This window comes from Spinacia oleracea, chromosome 3, assembly GCF_020520425.1.
Source record: "Spinacia oleracea cultivar Varoflay chromosome 3, BTI_SOV_V1, whole genome shotgun sequence".
NCBI lineage: Eukaryota > Viridiplantae > Streptophyta > Magnoliopsida > Caryophyllales > Amaranthaceae > Spinacia > Spinacia oleracea.
In genome coordinates, this window is record NC_079489.1 from 9,433,249 (window position 1) to 9,452,888 (window position 19,640).

General features: G+C 36.2%; 1 protein-coding gene across 4 annotated transcripts; it reads right to left on the reverse strand.

Moving 5' to 3' along the window:
• Positions 1 to 918: 918 nt before the first annotated feature.
• LOC110793106 (uncharacterized) lies at positions 919 to 12,460 on the reverse strand. 4 transcript variants are annotated; one of them, XM_056838630.1, is made up of 11 exons: positions 12,139 to 12,460; positions 10,114 to 10,722; positions 8,502 to 8,587; positions 7,905 to 8,401; positions 7,348 to 7,812; positions 6,617 to 7,274; positions 6,279 to 6,509; positions 6,055 to 6,179; positions 4,852 to 5,285; positions 2,083 to 3,223; positions 919 to 1,601 (listed from the first exon to the last, which is right to left on the reverse strand). In XM_056838630.1, the coding sequence occupies exons 2-10, from the start codon at positions 10,594 to 10,596 to the stop codon at positions 2,087 to 2,089; spliced, it is 4,116 nt and encodes a 1,371-aa protein (XP_056694608.1). In that variant the 5' UTR covers positions 10,597 to 10,722; positions 12,139 to 12,460; the 3' UTR covers positions 919 to 1,601; positions 2,083 to 2,086. The 4 variants fall into 4 exon arrangements, with proteins under 4 accessions (XP_056694608.1, XP_056694606.1, XP_056694607.1 ...); XM_056838628.1 differs by having other exon boundaries at positions 919 to 1,531; positions 12,139 to 12,459; XM_056838629.1 differs by adding an exon at positions 11,592 to 11,671 and having other exon boundaries at positions 919 to 3,223; positions 12,139 to 12,459.
• Positions 12,461 to 19,640: the final 7,180 nt, after the last annotated feature.

The window sequence follows — 19,640 nt, forward strand, 5'->3', positions numbered from 1 at the left end:
TTTGTTTCTCTTTATTTCTGCTGGGTGTGTTTCTATACGAGGTTGTTGTATTTGTCGTTGAACACAGGTTTTTGAGTGTGTGAGTTGTGTTAGGTTTCTATACTCCTATGTGGGATAGCTTATTTTGGAAGATTGATGTAGAAAGGTTTGGGTTGCTTAACAGGTTATTGGAGGCAGTAGGAATAGCTAGTATTTCCTCCTTCGCATAATGGAAGTCACTATGTGGAGGAATGTTGTATGGTATTGGTGGGAATTGGGTTGTATGTTGAGGGAAGAAGGTACGTGTGGGAGGGGGTTATGGTTTATGTTAACGATGATTTTGTTTGTCGCTTTCAAAACGTTTTATTTCAACGTTGCTCCCCATTTTTTGGGGGTTCATAGCATGTTTTCCTAATCACTTTTAGCTACTCGTGTAGCTTGTGAGCAATTCGCAAGCTCTTAGCAACCGGCTCGTATCATTACTACTCTTCTACTTCGTTCCTTGGTTTTCAAGGTTGACAAGTCTTAAGGGTGCCTCCAATTGGTTTACCTTCCCAACGATTCAATCTTCTTCAGCGAAATCACGGAAAATAGCTTTGGCATACCACGTGTAGTATGTCGTTGTAAACAAAGTCTAGACAACAAGCGAGAGGAAATGTATGAAGGCAGAACAATCTCCACAAGAATATTAACCACGGCAAAGTTCTGATAACTTGAGAATGACACTAAAGACATGAACACAAATGATAGTTGTGCAACATGATTTTATGAACAATATAGCAAAGAAAGTTTTACTACTAGTACTACTTTTAATCATAAAAAACCGAGTTGACATTCACATAAAATATCGGTGTTTTAATATAGTTGCCCAATTGAATTAACAGAAGGGCACAATGTCAAAGCATCAGGACAAGATTAAACCTAAATAGAAAGAACTGATTTTGGAGACAGCTGAGAATTTCATTGATACTCATTTTTATTTTTCTTCTTCAGTAAGTACAAGTTATGCCACTCTCCTTTCCCATCAAAAAAAGAAAGTACAAGTTATGCCAACTTATCGAAGATGGATAGAATACAAACTGATCGATTACAAAATTCAGGCGAACCTAACCTAAACAGGTGATAGCATGCCTTTATAAAGTTACGGACAACCTGCATTTCCCTCAAAACGGCACCTTGCATCTCAAGCTTGGTCGATGGCTTCCTCCGTTAACACAGATGATTGTTTTTCCTCTATCCCTTCGCGTTACCTTTTATTCAAAAGGGAGGGTGTTCATCATGTGGCAAACCAATCCAAGCCGAAATCCAACCAAGCCAATCTCAGGCTTAATTCGAATTGCACTCCCGAGTATCATGTACTTCATATTCATGTTAGTTAGCCCGAGTGTGAAACACAAGCATTTTCAATCCAAGACGAAGTCCAAACAAGCCAATCTCAAGATCAATACGAATTACATTCCTCGGCAAGATGAGAGACTCGTTGTATCAGAATATGACGTGAATTACAGTTCATCCCAGTCCGCGGTTTTACCATATTGGTAAACATAATAAGCTGCAAGAATTGTCATCATTTCCAGACTTGTAAACACCCACCAAAAATACTTGGTCCAACAATCCATTGCCTGGCTCAACCACAGGCCAAGCTCATGATTAACAGTTTTAACACACTGTTCTCCCCAGTACAAAAGTAAAAACTATGTATAAAAGTTAACACTATAAATCTCATCCTTCTTTACTACTCGGAACAAGATAATACATAAAACTTATTTCGCTATCTTGTAAAGAAATTGTTAATTGAAGTACATTAGACAAAACTAGACAACAATTTTCGTTACATAGAACAGCTGTTTATGCAATTGTGGACTGTGAGGTCTGTGACGGCTACTATTCTCTTTATATACAAAGAGCCGTGCATGCCTATGCACCAACCAACCAAAAGAGGGGAAAATAAGAAAAGAAGAGTGGAGATTTTAAGGTTTTAGGGCAGGGTAAAATATTAACATATCCTGTGGGGTTGGTTATGAACATAGGAGCATGGGTCCTCTCTATATGACCGACTAATTTGCCATATGCGAAATAATTAATATACATATGAGAACTGACCTGTCTATTTGCCTGATGAACCCCTGAAAAGCAGCAGTGAAGTATTCGCCTCACCACCACTTGCAGGAAGTGCCTGTTCAAGAGTTGTCAGGGGCATTTCAGACCTTGTTGGGTTTTCCTTATCCGAGAATGGAAATGCGAGGGAAAGAGAGAGAGAAGCACTGGCATCTTCGTCCTTTTCCTTTGGTGATGCTGCTATGTCAGGAGGCCTGTCAGGGCCTTTTCTATCAACTATCCCAGCAAAGAAAGGCAAAACTCCTTTTCTTGACTTGTTCTTTTGGACTCCTAAAGCCAGTTCCAAGTTCGGAGATCCACGATTTTCATTTCCTAACAAAGGCACTTTCCAAGGTGACGACGAGTGATCTCCTGACGACGAGACACTTTGTGCAGCATGTGAATCCACAAGAAAGAAGCATCTCTCAGAAGTTGATTTCGTGTCAACAGCTTCATTAGATGTATCCTCAATACGTGAGCTAGTGCTCACATCTTGAATTTGGGATGAAAACCTATTATCACCAAAAGAACTCGGAAGACTACGTAGCTCGCACCCATAATAGCCATCATCCTCTTTTATTCTTTTACTGTTGCATGCTTGGTCACTGCCCTCTGAGCCGTCTTCCCTATTTGCCCATGGCCTCTTTTGGTTTGGGATCACAGAAACAGCTTCTATTGTAGGTTTCGAATCTTCATCTAAATGTGTTTTGGGTGAACATTGTAACCCGTTGAGGTCATCCATGCTACCATCGGCAGAAACATTTATATCCACATACCCTTCTTGCTTCATTCTTCCCTCCCGTTTCAACTTAACTTCATCATACTTCTCCACTTGCTCCACATTATTCTCAAGTTTCTGTATGTTATCCACACACTTATCTTCTTGCTTCAAGCTATTCTCAGGTTTCTCATCAACATTGTTGCTTACCTTATGTAGCACTTCCCCTTCTTCTAAAACGAAAACAGAGGAACCCTCTTGCTTACCCACCGTAAGCAGCTTGGAAGAATGAGCTGACTTATCTCGTTTCTCCAACATAAGATCTGATGACGACTTCTTGGGCTCATGAAGATTATCGCCAGTATCAACTTCCTGTTTTGAGTGCTGATGCTGAACACTTACATTAGGACCTAGCTGACTGTGATCTTCCTACATACAGTGGGGGAAATGAGTCAGAATTATATACAGTGAATAACCAGATAACGAACAACATAACATATGTCTCCATAAGATTCAAACACCGATAATCTGTTAATTTGACTGTCCGTGTGAAAGAATATAAATTTCATACAGTCCCAATAACTTCACATGTCTAAAGCCATTTCTACCTAACTGGAACTTTCGTGCCTAGAAATCACAAGCATTTACAGAATATCACTCAAATCTCTGATGCTTTTGAGCAACTGGTTTATAATAAAGAATCACCTAAAACATTTTTATAGAGATAAAGAGAAAAAACAGGAAAGCTTCACCCTAAAAATGTCACACTTTGGCTTCAACTACACAACAATCTTTAACAGAGAAACCCTAAACCTTGATGACAGAGATCATCACTCTAAAAAACCACTAGCTTCTTGCATTACATAAAATGTATTAGACTGCCAAAGGAACCGGTCCACCCATCAACCAATTAGCACCCTCTTCAATCTCCATTTCCATCAAAAACACGTCTTTGGTCATACCAAGTTGCACCCAGTTCAAACCAAACAAAAGTGCACCATAAATGTTAACAAAGGAACCCAAGAAAAAACAATCAATGTATTCTACTTCACGGACGAGTGAAGTCAAAATGTAACACTTGACTCCACAGTGCATCATCCTTAAACAAAGTAAACTGAATTATTAACATGAAAAAGCTCCTGGACAGAGGCACTCTTCGAAGGGATTCTAAAGACGTGGAAGTCGGACTTTCATAGTATTCATACCCGTATGAAAATAGGAAACAGAACAAAATTTTGCAATTGCAATTAAGTGTAACTGTGTAAGTGTCACTATAATAATTAAAGAAAGTCCAAGTGAGCCCTTGATTCCAAATACCATGATGGGCCCTGGTTACTTTTCCATATTGAAAAGACAAAAAAAATTATTGCAGAGATAGAAAAACAGACAGGCTGAGTAAAAAGACAAGGCATCTTCAATGGAGACAATGCAAAACAGCTTTTAAAAAGGAATCAAAAAACTTAAACAAGACCAAAACCAAGTTTTGGGCTACTTAAAATAATTAAATGTCAAGCCCTAATAGAAATTCGGCACTATATTCTACTTCCTATATTACTTGGTTGCAATTCTTTCCTTTTAGAGAAATAGCATAATACTTGCAACAGAGGTTTAAATGGAAAGTTTCTACATGTAATATTTAAAATATGCCCTTATTTTATGAGCAAGTGAGTCTTTTATTTCTCTATTTCTACTCTATCATGCAACCACATGGATTTGACATACCCCTTTCCCTCTCTCTTTTACTCCTTAGTTTGTGGTCCAATTCACTTGGTTGCAACTAAATGAAAACGGAGGAAGTATATTCTATCAGGGTAGTCAGACCATTCCGAAAAAAATCTAATTCCAACATATTACAAGCAGAAAAAGAAACTACATTCATAAGTTCAAATTTTTACTTGGACTGATCAGTGAATCGTATAAAGACGATATGGAAAACCTTGACAACAGGACAGCGCCCTTTCAGGAAAGGTCTAGCCGCCTAATTGGATGCTATAAATGAAAAATACATAATCTGAATAATCGAAACAGAAGAAAAAGATCAAGGAAACAAAACATACCAGAGGAGCAGTCTCTGATACTGAACATGCTTCTGAACCACCTAAAATTGAAGAACTATTTTTGATTCTTTTCTCAAGGTTTCCTTGGCGGGTTTGTGAGCTCAAACAGGTCCTACCTACTTTGCATCCCTGGTCATAACAGTCTCCATTTGACAAACAGCCAGACTTTTGAAGAGACGACCCATCTAAAACAGGAGCCTCACATCTCGATACAACAGTATCACCGCCTGATACAGACAAGTCTTCTATTGCACGCCTCTGCAAACATGTATCCTCAGATAGACAAGCAGCTAGGGAAACATCTTTGTCTCTAGGGACCGTATTAGAAACAGAAACAGAAATTTCAGGCCTCTTCAAAGAAGAACCTCTGTCATCTGGACAATGTGCCCTCCTTCCTCGGAATACTCCCCACATAAAAAATAAAGTATTCCACCCTGCAGGAGAATGACAAATAACATTAATTAAGCTCCTTACTACCTTTCAAATACAATTCTAGACGAAGATTTAAGAAAGAGTGACCTCCCAGAGACACAACAAGATTCGTGGAGAATTGGAGATATGTTACGGAAGAAACCCTAACAAATCAGGCCACAACTGGAAGTAACATGTGATGCAGATGTCCTTCATAGGATACTGATATGAGTTTGCACGATAGCAATTCACCAAAAAAAAAATAGCAAAGCTAAGTAGTAAGTACACCCAAGAAAGTACAAGTACCAAAATATATTTATGCCATGAAATAATTGCAGCAACATCAAACCATCCAAGGGAGAGAGAACAAGTCACAAAATAATAACAAAGCTAAATACACCCAAGAAAGACCTCGTGGAAGAGAAATTAACAAGGTTCATTCAACATTTCAACCTCCTTCTGCGACTTAGAGTAGAGAATAATCTTAGGACATAACTATACAAATGTTTTTTCACACACAGCAGAGCAAATGTAAGAAAAACTTTGGAGTTAGCAAGGGTCAAATGGGAACAGATGCAGGTTTGTAAAGCTGTGCAAATCCAACACCTTACCCGCTTTGGCGTGAGCCTTGTTTTGTGGAAGACTGGAAGATACTGTGCTAAGTTTATGTTATGCTATTTCATAGAAAGGTTATTTATAGGAGTTACAGCCTCCAAGCAGTTAAGATTGTGCGCACAAAAAACAATTATGTGATCATAAAAGGTAAAAAAAAAAAAAACAAGTGGAACTTACGCTGTGATCTATGAGCAAGTTGGTTTGATGGGAATACAAGAAGTTCAACCCCATTGACATTTCCTCTAAGAGCTAAGTCGTGCTTCATCATATACTCCAACATATTCTTGTAACTCCTCAAATAACTGTGACGCAAACATCATAGGCATCAAATAGAAGACCAGAGCAACAAGAATGAGAGTACTTTTACTACGCAATAGAAAAAATTATGTGCAAACACACACCTTTCAAGATCTTTGGCAAAAAAATATAAGGCAATATTATCCTCCTGAGCACCAGCTTCCTTGAACTGAATAGGCCATGCACAGGGTCGAGATACTTCGTTAAAAACAATTTTCTGCGGAAGCTTTCTCACCATTTCAAGCACTTTACTAGATGCAAAACTTGACAAATGTGCTTGGAACCCACCACATACATCTGAAACTTTTCCATTTCTATGTATCTCAAAACCTCCCCTGCAAAGACAAGAACACTTCTCATCAGTTAAAAACAAAGACAGAGAGAGAAACCAAACTAGTATCTCCCAAAAATAACAAAGAAAGCCTGAGATAAAAGCTCATACTGCCAGATAGCTTCTTGTTCAGGAACGGCTGACAATGTGAGAACAGAGTCTTCTTCAGAAGAAATGACAAAATCATCAGGGTGTACTTTAAACTCCTTAGCACTATAATTAGATGTATGTTTGAAAGAGTTTGATGTGTGGTTAGAAAGTCCCGTATCTCTCGCATGAGCTGCTTCCTCAGCTACTAAATCTATTGCTTGATTGGAAACTGCATCTCCTACATGATTTCCTTGACTAATTGACACTGAAAAGTCATTAACCTTGCCAGGAATCTTATTCTTTTTAAATATGTGCTGCTTTTTTTGCATTGCCGCCTCAATTGCGGCTTTTAGTTTATTTTCTTCATGTATCCCATCTTTTGCTCTCAACAGGGTAGCATCTGAGGAAATCCCTCGGCGATTTCCACTAACCAAAGCACCATTAACACCTTGTCTAGAGCGACCAAAAGTATTTTCTAGTGCTTTTTCGTTCTGATTGTCAAGAACTTCTACCTTGGCCCCATTGGTACCAACGACTGATCCATCAACAGCCCGAGAAGAATTTATAGTTGCCCCATCCTTTAAGCTGACATGGCTGGACTTTCCTTCAGCAGAGCCACTAGTTCCAGATCCCCTGATATTTGTCGCTGACAGCCTCTTAACTTCACCTGTTAAAAAACCTAACCATCAAAAACACAAAGGGGAAAGCAACAAAACTAGGAACAGTACTAGACATCAAAGTATCTAAACTACCTATGGCATCCGGAGATTTATGAGCCAAATTGCTCGCCTGCTTTGACAAACTAGTCAGTTTTCCATCAGATTGTGCGTTCTTGTAATCGCGACTATTGCTTACAGATAAAGCTGAGATGTTATCAACACGAGGAAGACGCTTGGTAGAATTAGCTGCCGTTTGAACAGGAATAGAATGGTCCAATTTGATAGAGTTCTTTCTTTCAAATGAACTACGATCTCTACCTTGCTTTTGACCTTTCAATTCCTGAACAGGAGCACATTTAGGAGAGAGCATTTTGACTTTCGGTTCTGTCAAACTTGAACGACCTAATCCTTTAAAAGACATAGATTTCCCGACAAATTTTCCTGGCCCGTCCTTTACGTCAACATCACCTTGCTTTTGCTTTTGAACAACTTCTTCTGACACCTTTACATTTGACTTCAAATTAGAGGAGCCAAAGGAATTTGACTTTGCAAAATTACCTGGCACAAAGGTAATTAAAGTTATAAAACCTCCGAAATGAAGCTGTTATAATTAACAAGCCATGTCCCACAAACACTGCATGAGAAGTTACCTTTCAGGATGTGAGCCAAATTTCTAGTAGGAGAACGTGTACTTTCAGAAGAATCCCCAGCAGATTCAGTGCCTGTCGATAATTGATTTATAGACTTCCCTTTTGTCTTATCCAAGTTCTTAAAAGAACAATCCCTAGACAACACAGGCACTCGACTAGGACTTAATGCAGTTGGCGAACCTGCACTTGACTCAAAAACCTGCTTTTTTGCTGTTGGACCAGCTTCAATGCTATCTCCAGACCTCTTTGCCGAAAGTTGTTTATTTAGACTAACAGTTTTCAATTTACTACGTTCCCCGAAGGAGTCTTTTTTATCCAACTTGGAAGAATGTTCTGAGTTTGAGGAGCTTGTCCTTCCAAGAGATTTACTTCTTTCATTACTACCTAGCTGTTTCACATGCTCCTGTCTCCGTGCTTCTAGTTCTTCATTATATTTGCATTCTTCACAAAACCAATCACCTTCTGGAACTTTTTCAAGCATCACTCGCATACAATACCTAATTAAAGAAATTGATACAATTGAAAATGTAATTTGATACAACAATACTCAATAGTAAACCAATCAAACTTGCAGCATAAAAATAATATTTTACTTACGTGTGCTCTGCACCATCACTGCACCTACTACATACGGCGAGCAAATCTTCACGGCCAGCATCGCCACATATATCACAAACCTTTACCTGTCACATTCCCATTTTTAAAAGCTGTGACTTAGTTGAGCAAGAAACAGGAATTGAAACTTCCTAACAGGTCACATGTTTGTGTAGAGAAAACAAGTCTCACCGTGTTCAAAGAAAATAGAACATCATAAAGCACAATATTATACAGTGAAAATGAAATGCTCGTGTTCTAGATATAAAGCACCAACACAAAATAAAATGCAAGTTTCCCAGCACTGTGCTTGAGGTTATGAATCATACATTGGACATATGAACAGCACAAGTCCAACTTGCCACGGACATATTCAGACATGCCTTTAATTTATAAGAGAAATAAAGAAACATATACAGAAGCATATACATATTTCCAATGTCACCAAAAACAACAGGCCTCCATCCCAATAAGGACATGGCAGCGGGCACGATTAAAAAAGTCAACAAGCAAAGTTCACTGAGCCTCTGAGGGCCTGGCATAAAAGTGTCCACAGGACATTAGGTTTAAAAGAAACAAGCAGGTGCCAGATGGTTTGATGTTCTCCGTAAACACGTCTTCACTGGAACAGATGGGATGTTTGAAAAAATAAATCAAGGACAACAGTAGACAGCAAGAGAATCCAGAAGCAACAAAGATATAGCTCCGACGAAAAGTTGATATATACAAGTTTAGAGGTATTGATCTCTCATTCTGTTCGGAGGGCCCCCAGCTCCATCTACAAAATTTCACTTTACCTAGAAACTTGTTTTCCAGAGGACTTAGACGTCCCATTTGGATGAGTTGGTGCATAGAAATCTTTGATAGTTACAGTTGCGACAAAACATCAACGTTTCTAGCTAGCAACATAAAGAGGAAATATTTTCCAAATCCGAGAGATTGTCCACAAATGTAACTTCCAGGAGATAACTGATAGTTCTAACTTCTAACCAAAAAAGAGCTCTGTTGAAGCTTAAAACGAAGAAGATATAAGGGTGGTTAGGGATTCAAAGTAGTTGTTTCCCAGTCAAAAAGCCCTACCAGAAAGATAGGCCTCCTTCCCCTTCACCGCACTAAACTTTAGAACGAAAAAAGATACATGTGAATCTATGATACAAATTTTCAGGGTAGCATAGGTGCTACTCAGCTATGCCAGCCCCTAAATCATTCTATACTGGGGAACTCAAAGAGCCAGATTGAATCAGTGCAACAACCATTTTCTAACGAGAAATTCCACTGTATATACCCCAACGCTTCAAGATTTAAGTTTTAGTGTGTCGAATCCAACTTAATTACATTCAAATCCTCAAACTCCACTTTCAGATTTCCATACTTGAAAAACACTCTGTGACAGACAGCTCTCCTGCTATTGTAAGTGGTATTACTAAATTAAATGGATAAGCATGGTATTTCACAGGATACTATGGTCTGAATCTTCTTGGCAACAGAACAAATGAAATGATGAAGAGAATAGTGTAATGTAGTTAATCAGGAAGCGTAAACCAGCAGCTCAAACAAAAAAAGGTCAGCAATATCTAACTGCACAGGATGATATAAACTCAAAAATGTTACTTACATCTTCTTCCTCAACATCAGATTCATCAACATCATCTGCAGTAGATGTTTGCAAAGATGGTTCAAACTTTTCATCCGACTCCATTGCTTCATTCGACTGCATAGCCTTCTCGCTCTGGCCATCACAATCGTCACTAGGCGATACGGATAATCTCTGAATAGTGTCTTCTGAAAATTGATTCTGCTTTCTAGATTCAAGGTGCTTGTCTTCTATATCAATGCCTAAACCCGGACTCTCAGGGTTATTCCTCAAATCAACTGCCTCAACTCCTTGACCCGAACTGTTAACTAGACCACTCTCAAATGACCCACTTCTATCATTTTTATCCGTGCCAGAGCAAAAAACCTCCTTCGCTTCATTAGCTATGGAACTGCCATCACTATCCTGCCCAAAACCTTTCCTGTCCTTCCTCCCCTCAGAATCCTCACTATCATCTGTTGCCCGGGAAAAGGCAGCAGTGTGATCATCCTTCTTCAACACCATGATAACTTCTTGTGTTGCTCACAACGTCAACAAAATGCTAGAAGTGGACGTGTCTTTGCAATTTTCTTTTGAAAAACCTCTTTGCCTCAGTACACACCCCTTGTGCCCTCAAACACGAAATATATCCTGACCATAAACAATGAGAGTATATCACAAATATGTCAGCATGTCAAAAAATAAACATGTGCCACACGTAAACATATCAACAACACAGCTGAAAGGGCAGGAGAAAACAGTGTATATAACAAAAACGAGGACATATGATCACGTGATTTGGAGCTAGAAGGCTTGCCATTTTACAGTCCCGTTTAGTTCTTAAAGATACATCGTTTTCCCTAGTATCTCCAGCTGTTATGTTTTTAGTTAGACCTAGCAACTCCGATATCTTATTCTACGAGTACTGTCAGCCAACATTACAATGAAATAGCAAAGGCCAATCATTGACAACTAATACCATGCTAAGAGCAGCATCATGATCCATCCCTGGTTCAATAAAAGCTAATGTAGTGACCAACTGACCTATACAAAGTGAAACACTGTCGTAATCAAAATGCAGCTACATAACAGAATAACAAAAATTATGCCACTTAAAGACTAGGATTTCAGAAGATGCCATGAAGAATACTCCAAGGAAGCACGGAAACTTAACAGTAAAATAAAGGGATGCCACGAACAACAGTAAACAAAAAACCTGTTATATCAACATAATCATTTGGACAAGCATTATCAAAGTTACTAGTTGGCACTCTATAATCCAAAAGAAAATTTGGATCGATCTCAATACCACCGATGCTGCAATATGTGCAAGTAAATGTCACCAAACAACAACAACCACATCAAGTAAAGCTATTCTACCGTCTAACAGAGATTCGGGGATTAAAGAGTAAACGCAAGGGGAAAAGGAAATAAGTTTTTTTTGGGGGGGGGGGGGGGGGGGGGGGGGGAAAGCTGACATTAAAAAGCAATCCTTTTATCCCCTCCCCTAAGCATCTCACCTCACTGAGATCAGTGTGTAACAAGCTGAGTAAGGCGCGAGCTCAATCGATAACTTAAAACCTCCAGATGTCTCTCAGATCTTGCATGTCCACAAAACCCACAACTTTATTGAGATGAAATAAAATACTTGGTACATCAACAAAAGTATCAAATTTCACAACCAATGTATACTTAACACAATAAAATAAACAACAAATTTTCAAAAATGTAATCATTCTTTGGCATTATGACAACATCATGATGCAAAACAAAAAATTAATACTCCTCAGCCTAATCTAGAAACCTGTATTAACAAAACCAAATTAGGCATCAGCGTGTCTGTACAGTATTAACACCAACAAAATTTGAAACCCTAACCACCAAAATCAATCCTTTTTCGCCAAATTAGTCACAAATTCACCCAATATTCTCCAAAATCGATCCGTCGAAATCAAAACAACAGCATCTTAATACGAAAGATCAAAAACAAAAATTCAAATCAAAATTACTACTGAAAATTGAAGATGAGACCAAATTATACGTTAAAAGTAAATAAAAAAAACAAACCTTAAAAAAACCGAAAGATCGCCCATGAAAAGGAGAGAGAAAGACGATACAGTGAAAGCGGCAATGTCACCGGCCGCCGAGCAGAGGAGAGAGAAAATAGGGGGCGTGTTTGGTTGTGAATTGTAAGTGAGAATTTGTCACCGACTATAATTTGTTTTATTAATTAATCCAAATTAAATTACTGATTAAATTGTTAATTCAAAGATAATATATTCAGAGAGTTCTAAAGAAAAATTCTTGTTTCTCTCTCTAAACTTTCTCTCTCTTCCTCCCAAGTTATGGAGTTTGGGATTGAATTTCTCGCTTCAACATTTTTTTCAGAAATTGGGGAGGGACTATAGCGCGAAATGGAATAAGTTTCAGGGACTTGGGTGAAATTATTGGGAAACTGATGGAGGGTAGGATTGCAAATTTTGGAGATTTTATAGAGTGGAGCTGTATTTTGAAGAGTGTGGTTTACACGTGTGGCGGGTAGGCACTAGGGTTCCGTCTCGTCAGTCGTCACTGTACAGTCAAGTCAAGGGTCAGGATTCAGGAACAATGTTCCTACTTCCTAGCCTCTTTGTAGGGTTTTGGTGATAGTTATTTTTTTTTTTTTAAGGATGAGTTTTGGTTATAGTTTTAAGGATAATTGTTTTTTACCACTTAAAAAAATTGAGAAATTATTTTTTACCATCTAAAAAAATAAAACTTGTATTTTACCACCTAAAAAGTTTTAAAACTTGTTTTTTACCACCTAAACAATTAGAAAATATATGAAAATGTCATGTGAGGGGCCACAATAACGGTAATATATCTTACTTCGTATATGTTATTTTCTTCCACTATTTCATGTATTAAACTCTCCTCTCTTCCCCCGCTTTCTTATCTTCCATGAATTCATATAATTTTTCACCAATATTAATTCATAAAACTAACAAAATTTAATGAAAATAAAGAGAGATGGGTGTAAGAGTTAAATAAATTTACATAGGGAGTGTAAAAAATTGGAGAGAAATTGAATTAGGTAGTCACACATAAAGGTTTCATCTACTTTTTCGTTTTCAGGTGGTAAAAAACAAGTTTTAATTATTTTTAGGTGGTAAAATAAAAGTTTTAATTATTTTTAGGTGGTAAAAAACAATTTTTCGATTCTTATAGGTGGTAAAAAACTATTTGTCCTACTTTTAAATTGGATATTTCATTTTTTACTACCTAGAAATTTTAATTTTTACCACCTAAAAACTAAACCTTATATTTTACTCCCTCTGTTCCTAAATAAGTGTCACATTTCCTTTTTTGACGTTCCCTTATAAGTGTCACATTTCTATTTTTGAACATATACTTTTCCCACTTTTCCATACACTTTTCACACTTTTCCATACATTTTTCCCATTTTTCTATAAATCATGATTACTTTTACTTACACATTCTACACTTTTCCACTTTTCAATCCCCACATCCACTTTTATTTGTACTTTATTCAATTAACCATTACTCCCTCCGTTTCATTTTGTTTGTTTCGTTTGGACTTTTGCACGTTTATTAACGTATAACAAAGATTCTTTTTCTTTTTTATTAAAAAAATAAACCCAAAATAAAATCTCAATCCACTAATCACTACAACAAGCAATAAGATTGTTTTATTTATCAAAATGAACCAATAATTGATAATCACAAAGATTGCTAACTTAACATACTTGGGAAATTGTAGAGAAATTTAATGAGTTGAAAAAATTAGACCAATTAGAATTAAAAGTTGGCACAAAAAATGATAATATAATAAGTTTATAAAAGGAAATATTCTCCCATGTAACAAACATTGTGAAACACCCTAAAAGGAATACGTAACAAACATTTTAAAACGGAGGGAGTATTTACTTTATCCTTTCCCCAAAAAAAAACATTCACAATCATTAACTCTTACACACTTTACAATTTTACTCCGTATTAATTACCGCGCCGGAGCCCAAATGTGACACTTATTTAGGAACGGAGGGGGAGTACTACTTTAAAAAAAGTAAAATTTATTTTTTAACCACCTTAAAACGAAAAAATAGATGAAATTGTTATACTTTCTCCGTCCCGAATACTCGTAACGGTTTGACTTTTTGCACTATTCACATAATTCACTTTGACTCTATTTTTCATATAGTACTCCCTCCGTATTTATTTAAGAGATACACTGTAATCCCCCGTAATTTTATACATTTTGTTTATATATTTTAACGTATATTTAATATATTTAATATATATATTTAAATATAATTTACGGATTTTAGAAATGAATATGTAATTGAAATATAATTATTTTATTTCATTTGGAATACTTTTAATGATTTACGAAATCAAAATGCATTTTCGGATTTTACGTCAAAACGAATTCGAATTACGAAATCACGTTCGATTGAAATTAGAAATTTGGATTCTAACAACTTAAATCCTACTCCTAGCCCAATTGGGAAAAGCCCAAACCAAAAATAAAAACAAAACCCAAACCAATACTCCCTTTCTCTTCTCTATTTTCACGTGAAACCAAAAGAAAGAGAGCAAACCCTCCTCCTTCAACCTCACGTACAACTCAGCCGTGTCCTCTCCTCCGCCTTGCTCTCCACGGCGCTGTCCCAGCCGCCACAGCCACCGGCGACCTAACGCCGGTAATCCTCTTCTCCGTCGTTCCCTTTCTTCCTCCGTTTACGTTCTTTCCTTCCCCTGTTTTCGTTCTCCTCCTCTTTGTTTCTCCTTTCCCTTGCTTCTCTCGTAAGGCACCATCACCACCACCACCGGTCGGCTCTGTTGTTGCGCTACCTTGCTGCACCGCCGCCGTCCGTCACCTACACCAACAGTCGTCGCGTCCCAGTCAGACAGACGCTATTCTTTTCTCCCTCTCGTTCCTTTTATTCTCTTTCTCCTCTTGGTGATTGCCTTCCCTTCCTCACGTCGCTGCAGCCTCCCTCCGACCACTGTTCTGCAGCGCCGCCGCCAACCACCGTGCACCGCACTACCGCCGCCGTTCCTCCCTCCGGCCGGCGCCTTTACCTCCCTTCTTGATTTGGTTATTTCTTAAACTCTAAGTAAATTAAATGTTTTAATTAAATGTTATTAATTTAATTTATGTTTTGATTGAATTAAATTTATGATTTTTGTGATTTATTTATGAATTTCAGATTTTAATATTGCATAATTGAATTATTAATTTTCATATTTCATAATTTGATTGAAATAAGAGTTTGAATTATTTAAGGCATGAATTTCAAGGCTTTAATAGTTTTAAACCATGGTAGAACAATTAGGAATTACTAAAACTATTATTTTTATACTCTAAGCATTATGATTTGGTTTTGGTAAAGCTTTAAACGAGTTTATATTGCTGGAAATTTAAAGTATGATGTTTTGAAGAGTTTTCAACGAATTTCAATTCTCAATATAATTATTATTATGCTTGGAGGTTAATTAGTTAAGTTTCGATATTGGAGAATGTTCTAAATACGTTTGGGATGTGTTTAGAGTATGTTAGTGTTGCTGTAAATTGTTAGAAATTGATTGGGGAATTTTATTGGCTGTTTTTAGGCGGAGAATTCTTTGTAGGCGACTTTTGAATTCATTAAAGTGGTCTTGCAGTTTGTTTACACAAGGTACGTACATACCTGTGTGCTTGGAATGTGTGCTAATTGTTGAAACCATGTTGAATTTGTTGTTGAAGTTGGCTATGTGGATATTATTGTTGAACTTGGTGATGTTGATATTATCGACGAACTTAGTCAGGTTGAAATTGCATGTTTAATACTGTTGGATGGACGTATTGAACCTATATTGCATTTTGAGGATTATAGCATGTTAGTATGGATGATTGATACAAACATGTTTGATTGGGAACACTAGATTACTTTGTATATGTTGATTCAGATCAGTTGATTGTTGTTCCCTTTTTAGCTTTTCACTACTTTATGAGGGCCGAGGGCCTTGTTTAGTAAGTTGAAACTTTATACCCATATACAGGGTTGATCATGGTTAAAGGAAAGGTTGGGTAAATTGGAATGAGTCTTGATGGATGCCTTTATGATCGCGTACTTAATTCCAAGATAAAAATAGTTGCGAACGAATGTGGATTATATGCCTTATGTGATTGTTGAGTCATAACAGAGTCTCAATTTGTAAATCATGTAAAGTGAAACTGAGTAGCAATAGCTTTAGACTGTGCACGTCTAAAGTGACGGACAAACAGGAGTTGGGGTTCATGGTGGTAGCCCATGGCCTTTATCTCGGACCGGATTGATCACCGTGTCCTATTTTTATTCAAATGTTCCTCGATATCGCAGGTCTCTGAGGTTACGGAGTCGCGCCCGTACCTCGTCTTCCTTAGTGAAGGCTGTCGGACGGTCAACTCGGTCCATTGTCTATTTCAACTAAAATAATATTATTGCTAAAAGTCTAGCCTAGTCAAGTATGGTCGTCAAACTATCATGTTTTGTCTGCCTTTGTTTGTGTTCATTTGTATCATGTTAGGGTTGTTCGTTTAATAGAATCATGTTAGGATTATTATTGATTTAGTATGTAGTACTCAGCTTTGCTGATTACGTGCTTTTGCTTGTGCATGTTGATCATGGCTATGCCTTATTGATCCTGTGATGACCCAATCTTTGGTGAGCAGTCTCTAGGAATCAATAAGCATTGTCCATCTGCAAGTTTGAAGATGTTGCATCATCGGGATCGGGAATAGAGAACTTGTATTTAGTTTTGATTTGCTAAGTTGACTTGGGTTTGTTTAATTGGACTTTAAACTTGTCGTACTATTTATATTTCCTTATTTTCGTTGGTTGATTTTTGGGACTAGACCTGTAATCGATTATTTATAAACCTAAAGTTAGTTTTATGTTTTCCGCTGCAAAATTCTGAATAAGCCGTTACGTTTTCACACGGGCGATAATGCCTTGATAATTCTCTACGTTTTATATTAAAAGGTTATTTTAGAAAAGAGAGAATTGTCGGGGTGTTACATACACTTGGTCGGGCACGGGTATTAAGAAGAAGAATTGAATGAAATAAAGTCATAAAATAAGTGGAGTTTGGAAGATATTTTATTAAGTAAAACAAGTGGGGACCAAGTCATTTTTAGAGGGTGGGGATGGGGTGTAGTTCTGAAAATATTTGTTTAATAGGATGGTGGGACATAAGATATATTAGATAGATTATTTAATTAGATGGTGGGGTTGATAAGTTACTAAAAATGGCAAGTGTATCTCTTGAATAAATACGGCCGGAAAAGGCAAGTGTATCTCTTAAATAAATTCGGAGGGAGTATATGAAAACAAGTGTTAGCATATAATATATTGTTGGATTCATCTTAATATATATTTTTAAAATATTAATATTTTTATAATATATAATTATAGATATTAATATTCAAAGTTGTACACTGGCAAACGCGTGTGTCCAGTCAAAACGTTGTGAGTATTTCGGGACAGAGGGAGTATGTGGCACACTAAATTTTCCTCCATTTTTTTCAACTTCCTCTACGATTTTCTTTAACTCCTTCACCCTTATCTTTTTATCGCCATTGAATTTTATCAGTTTGGTGAATTAATGGGAAAAAAAATTACTCCATATGTGAATTCATGGAAAAGAAATAGGGGAAGAAAAAGAAGTTAAATACATGAAATTGTGGAAGAAGATAAAATATCAGAAATATTACCGCTATCGTACTCACTTACACAATAGTTTCATCTATTTTTCATTTTCAAGTGGTAAAAAACAAGTTTAATTTTTTTTAGGTGGTAAAATACCAGTTTTATTTTTTTAGGTGGTAAAATAGAAGTTTTATTTTTTTAGGAGGTAAAACAATTTTTCCTTTTAAATTTGCCATATACAAATAAATCTTAAACTTCTAATTATATAAATTACAACTTGAAAAACAGAAATTTTTATTTAAAGGTAGTTTACAATAAATATTGCATACTCCTATCATAGTAAAAGTTAAGTAAAAATGTATAAAAGTTATTCCGATAACGTAAAATTTATCTATATTTTACTGGTAAGGTTCTTCGCTTTAATAAAAAAATATCTCTTTCAAAATTAATAATAATGTATAAAATTAATCATACAACCTTTCAGATATTTTATCCATGGAAAAACATGATAATATAAAAGTTAATCAAAACAAATTAAAGTTATCAAAAATTGAGTGAAAGTTACTTTGATATACAATAAATTTTGTTATACACCTAATACGTGCAAGACTTGTTTCTTGAAAAATTACCAGTCAAGTTCTAACAAGTGAAGATTGTAGGTTATGTCAATATTAATTTTCAACTCATTATGCAATTTATTATTTTCAGGAAAAAATAATTAAATTAACTCTAAAAAAAAATCTGAAATTATGTTTCTTTAAACTAAATTAAAAATTTATTTGCACTAATAATGAGTTGAAAAATTAGTAATTACGTAGTACATCTAATTTCGTATCCGTCAGAATCTGATCCAGGTTTGTAATGTATGGTGATTTTTCAGGTTGTAATAATTTGCATTCTTTTTTTTTTTTTTTTTATTACGGAAAAATTTGCATTCTAACTTACTCCATACTATTTTTAAAAATTGATCCACACTAGATTATTCTTACGTATGTACATACACTTCAATTCGTACATTAAACTTATGGATTTTTCATGAAATGGCTCCGAGTTTTAGAAAATTCACCAAATGTCCTCAAGTTTCAATAATACATAAAAATACCCCTAATTCAAAACTTAATACACCAAATAACCCTATTTCAAAACTTAATACACCAAATAACCCTATTTCGAAACTTAATACACCAAATATTGTTAATGACATCATCAACCATATAATCAACCAATAAATGTATAATTAACCCACCTAATCCATAATTAACACCCTAATCAACACACCCATTAACAAACCTAATTAACTCATCCATTAATCCATGTACTAACCCACCCATTTCTTTTTCTTTTCTCTCTCCCCTTCCTTCTCCCCTTTTGCCATGAAAACCACCTCTGATCTATCCCCTTCATTCTCCCTTTATGCCATTGAAGCCCCTTACACCTCCTTCACTTCTCCTTTATCTCCCGTACCAATTGCAAATTTACTTACATGAATTCCCTGAAGAGAAGCAAATTTAACTAGTTACACGAATTCCTTATTTCATCCCCGCAAATCAATTGAATTGGTCAAACTAATCACAAAAAATAAGTTTCAATTACAAATACCAATTAAATGTCAATCATAAAAAACTGACAGTGATATCGAACGAGCCCTTAACTACTTAAATTACTGACATCGATCCATTTGCGAAGATATGTTTGGAGAAAGAAGTTGTGGAGCTAGTGGTTACTTATGGTAATATCCCTTGAGATAATGAAAATTAATTTTTAACAATCCTCACTTTTTATATTGTACTTCTTTTTGCAATAAATTACCTTTAATATGGAGTGTTATTTTCAATATAATTAAAGGAACCACCTGTTTTGACTAATCAATAATCATCAACAAATTAAGCATTTGAT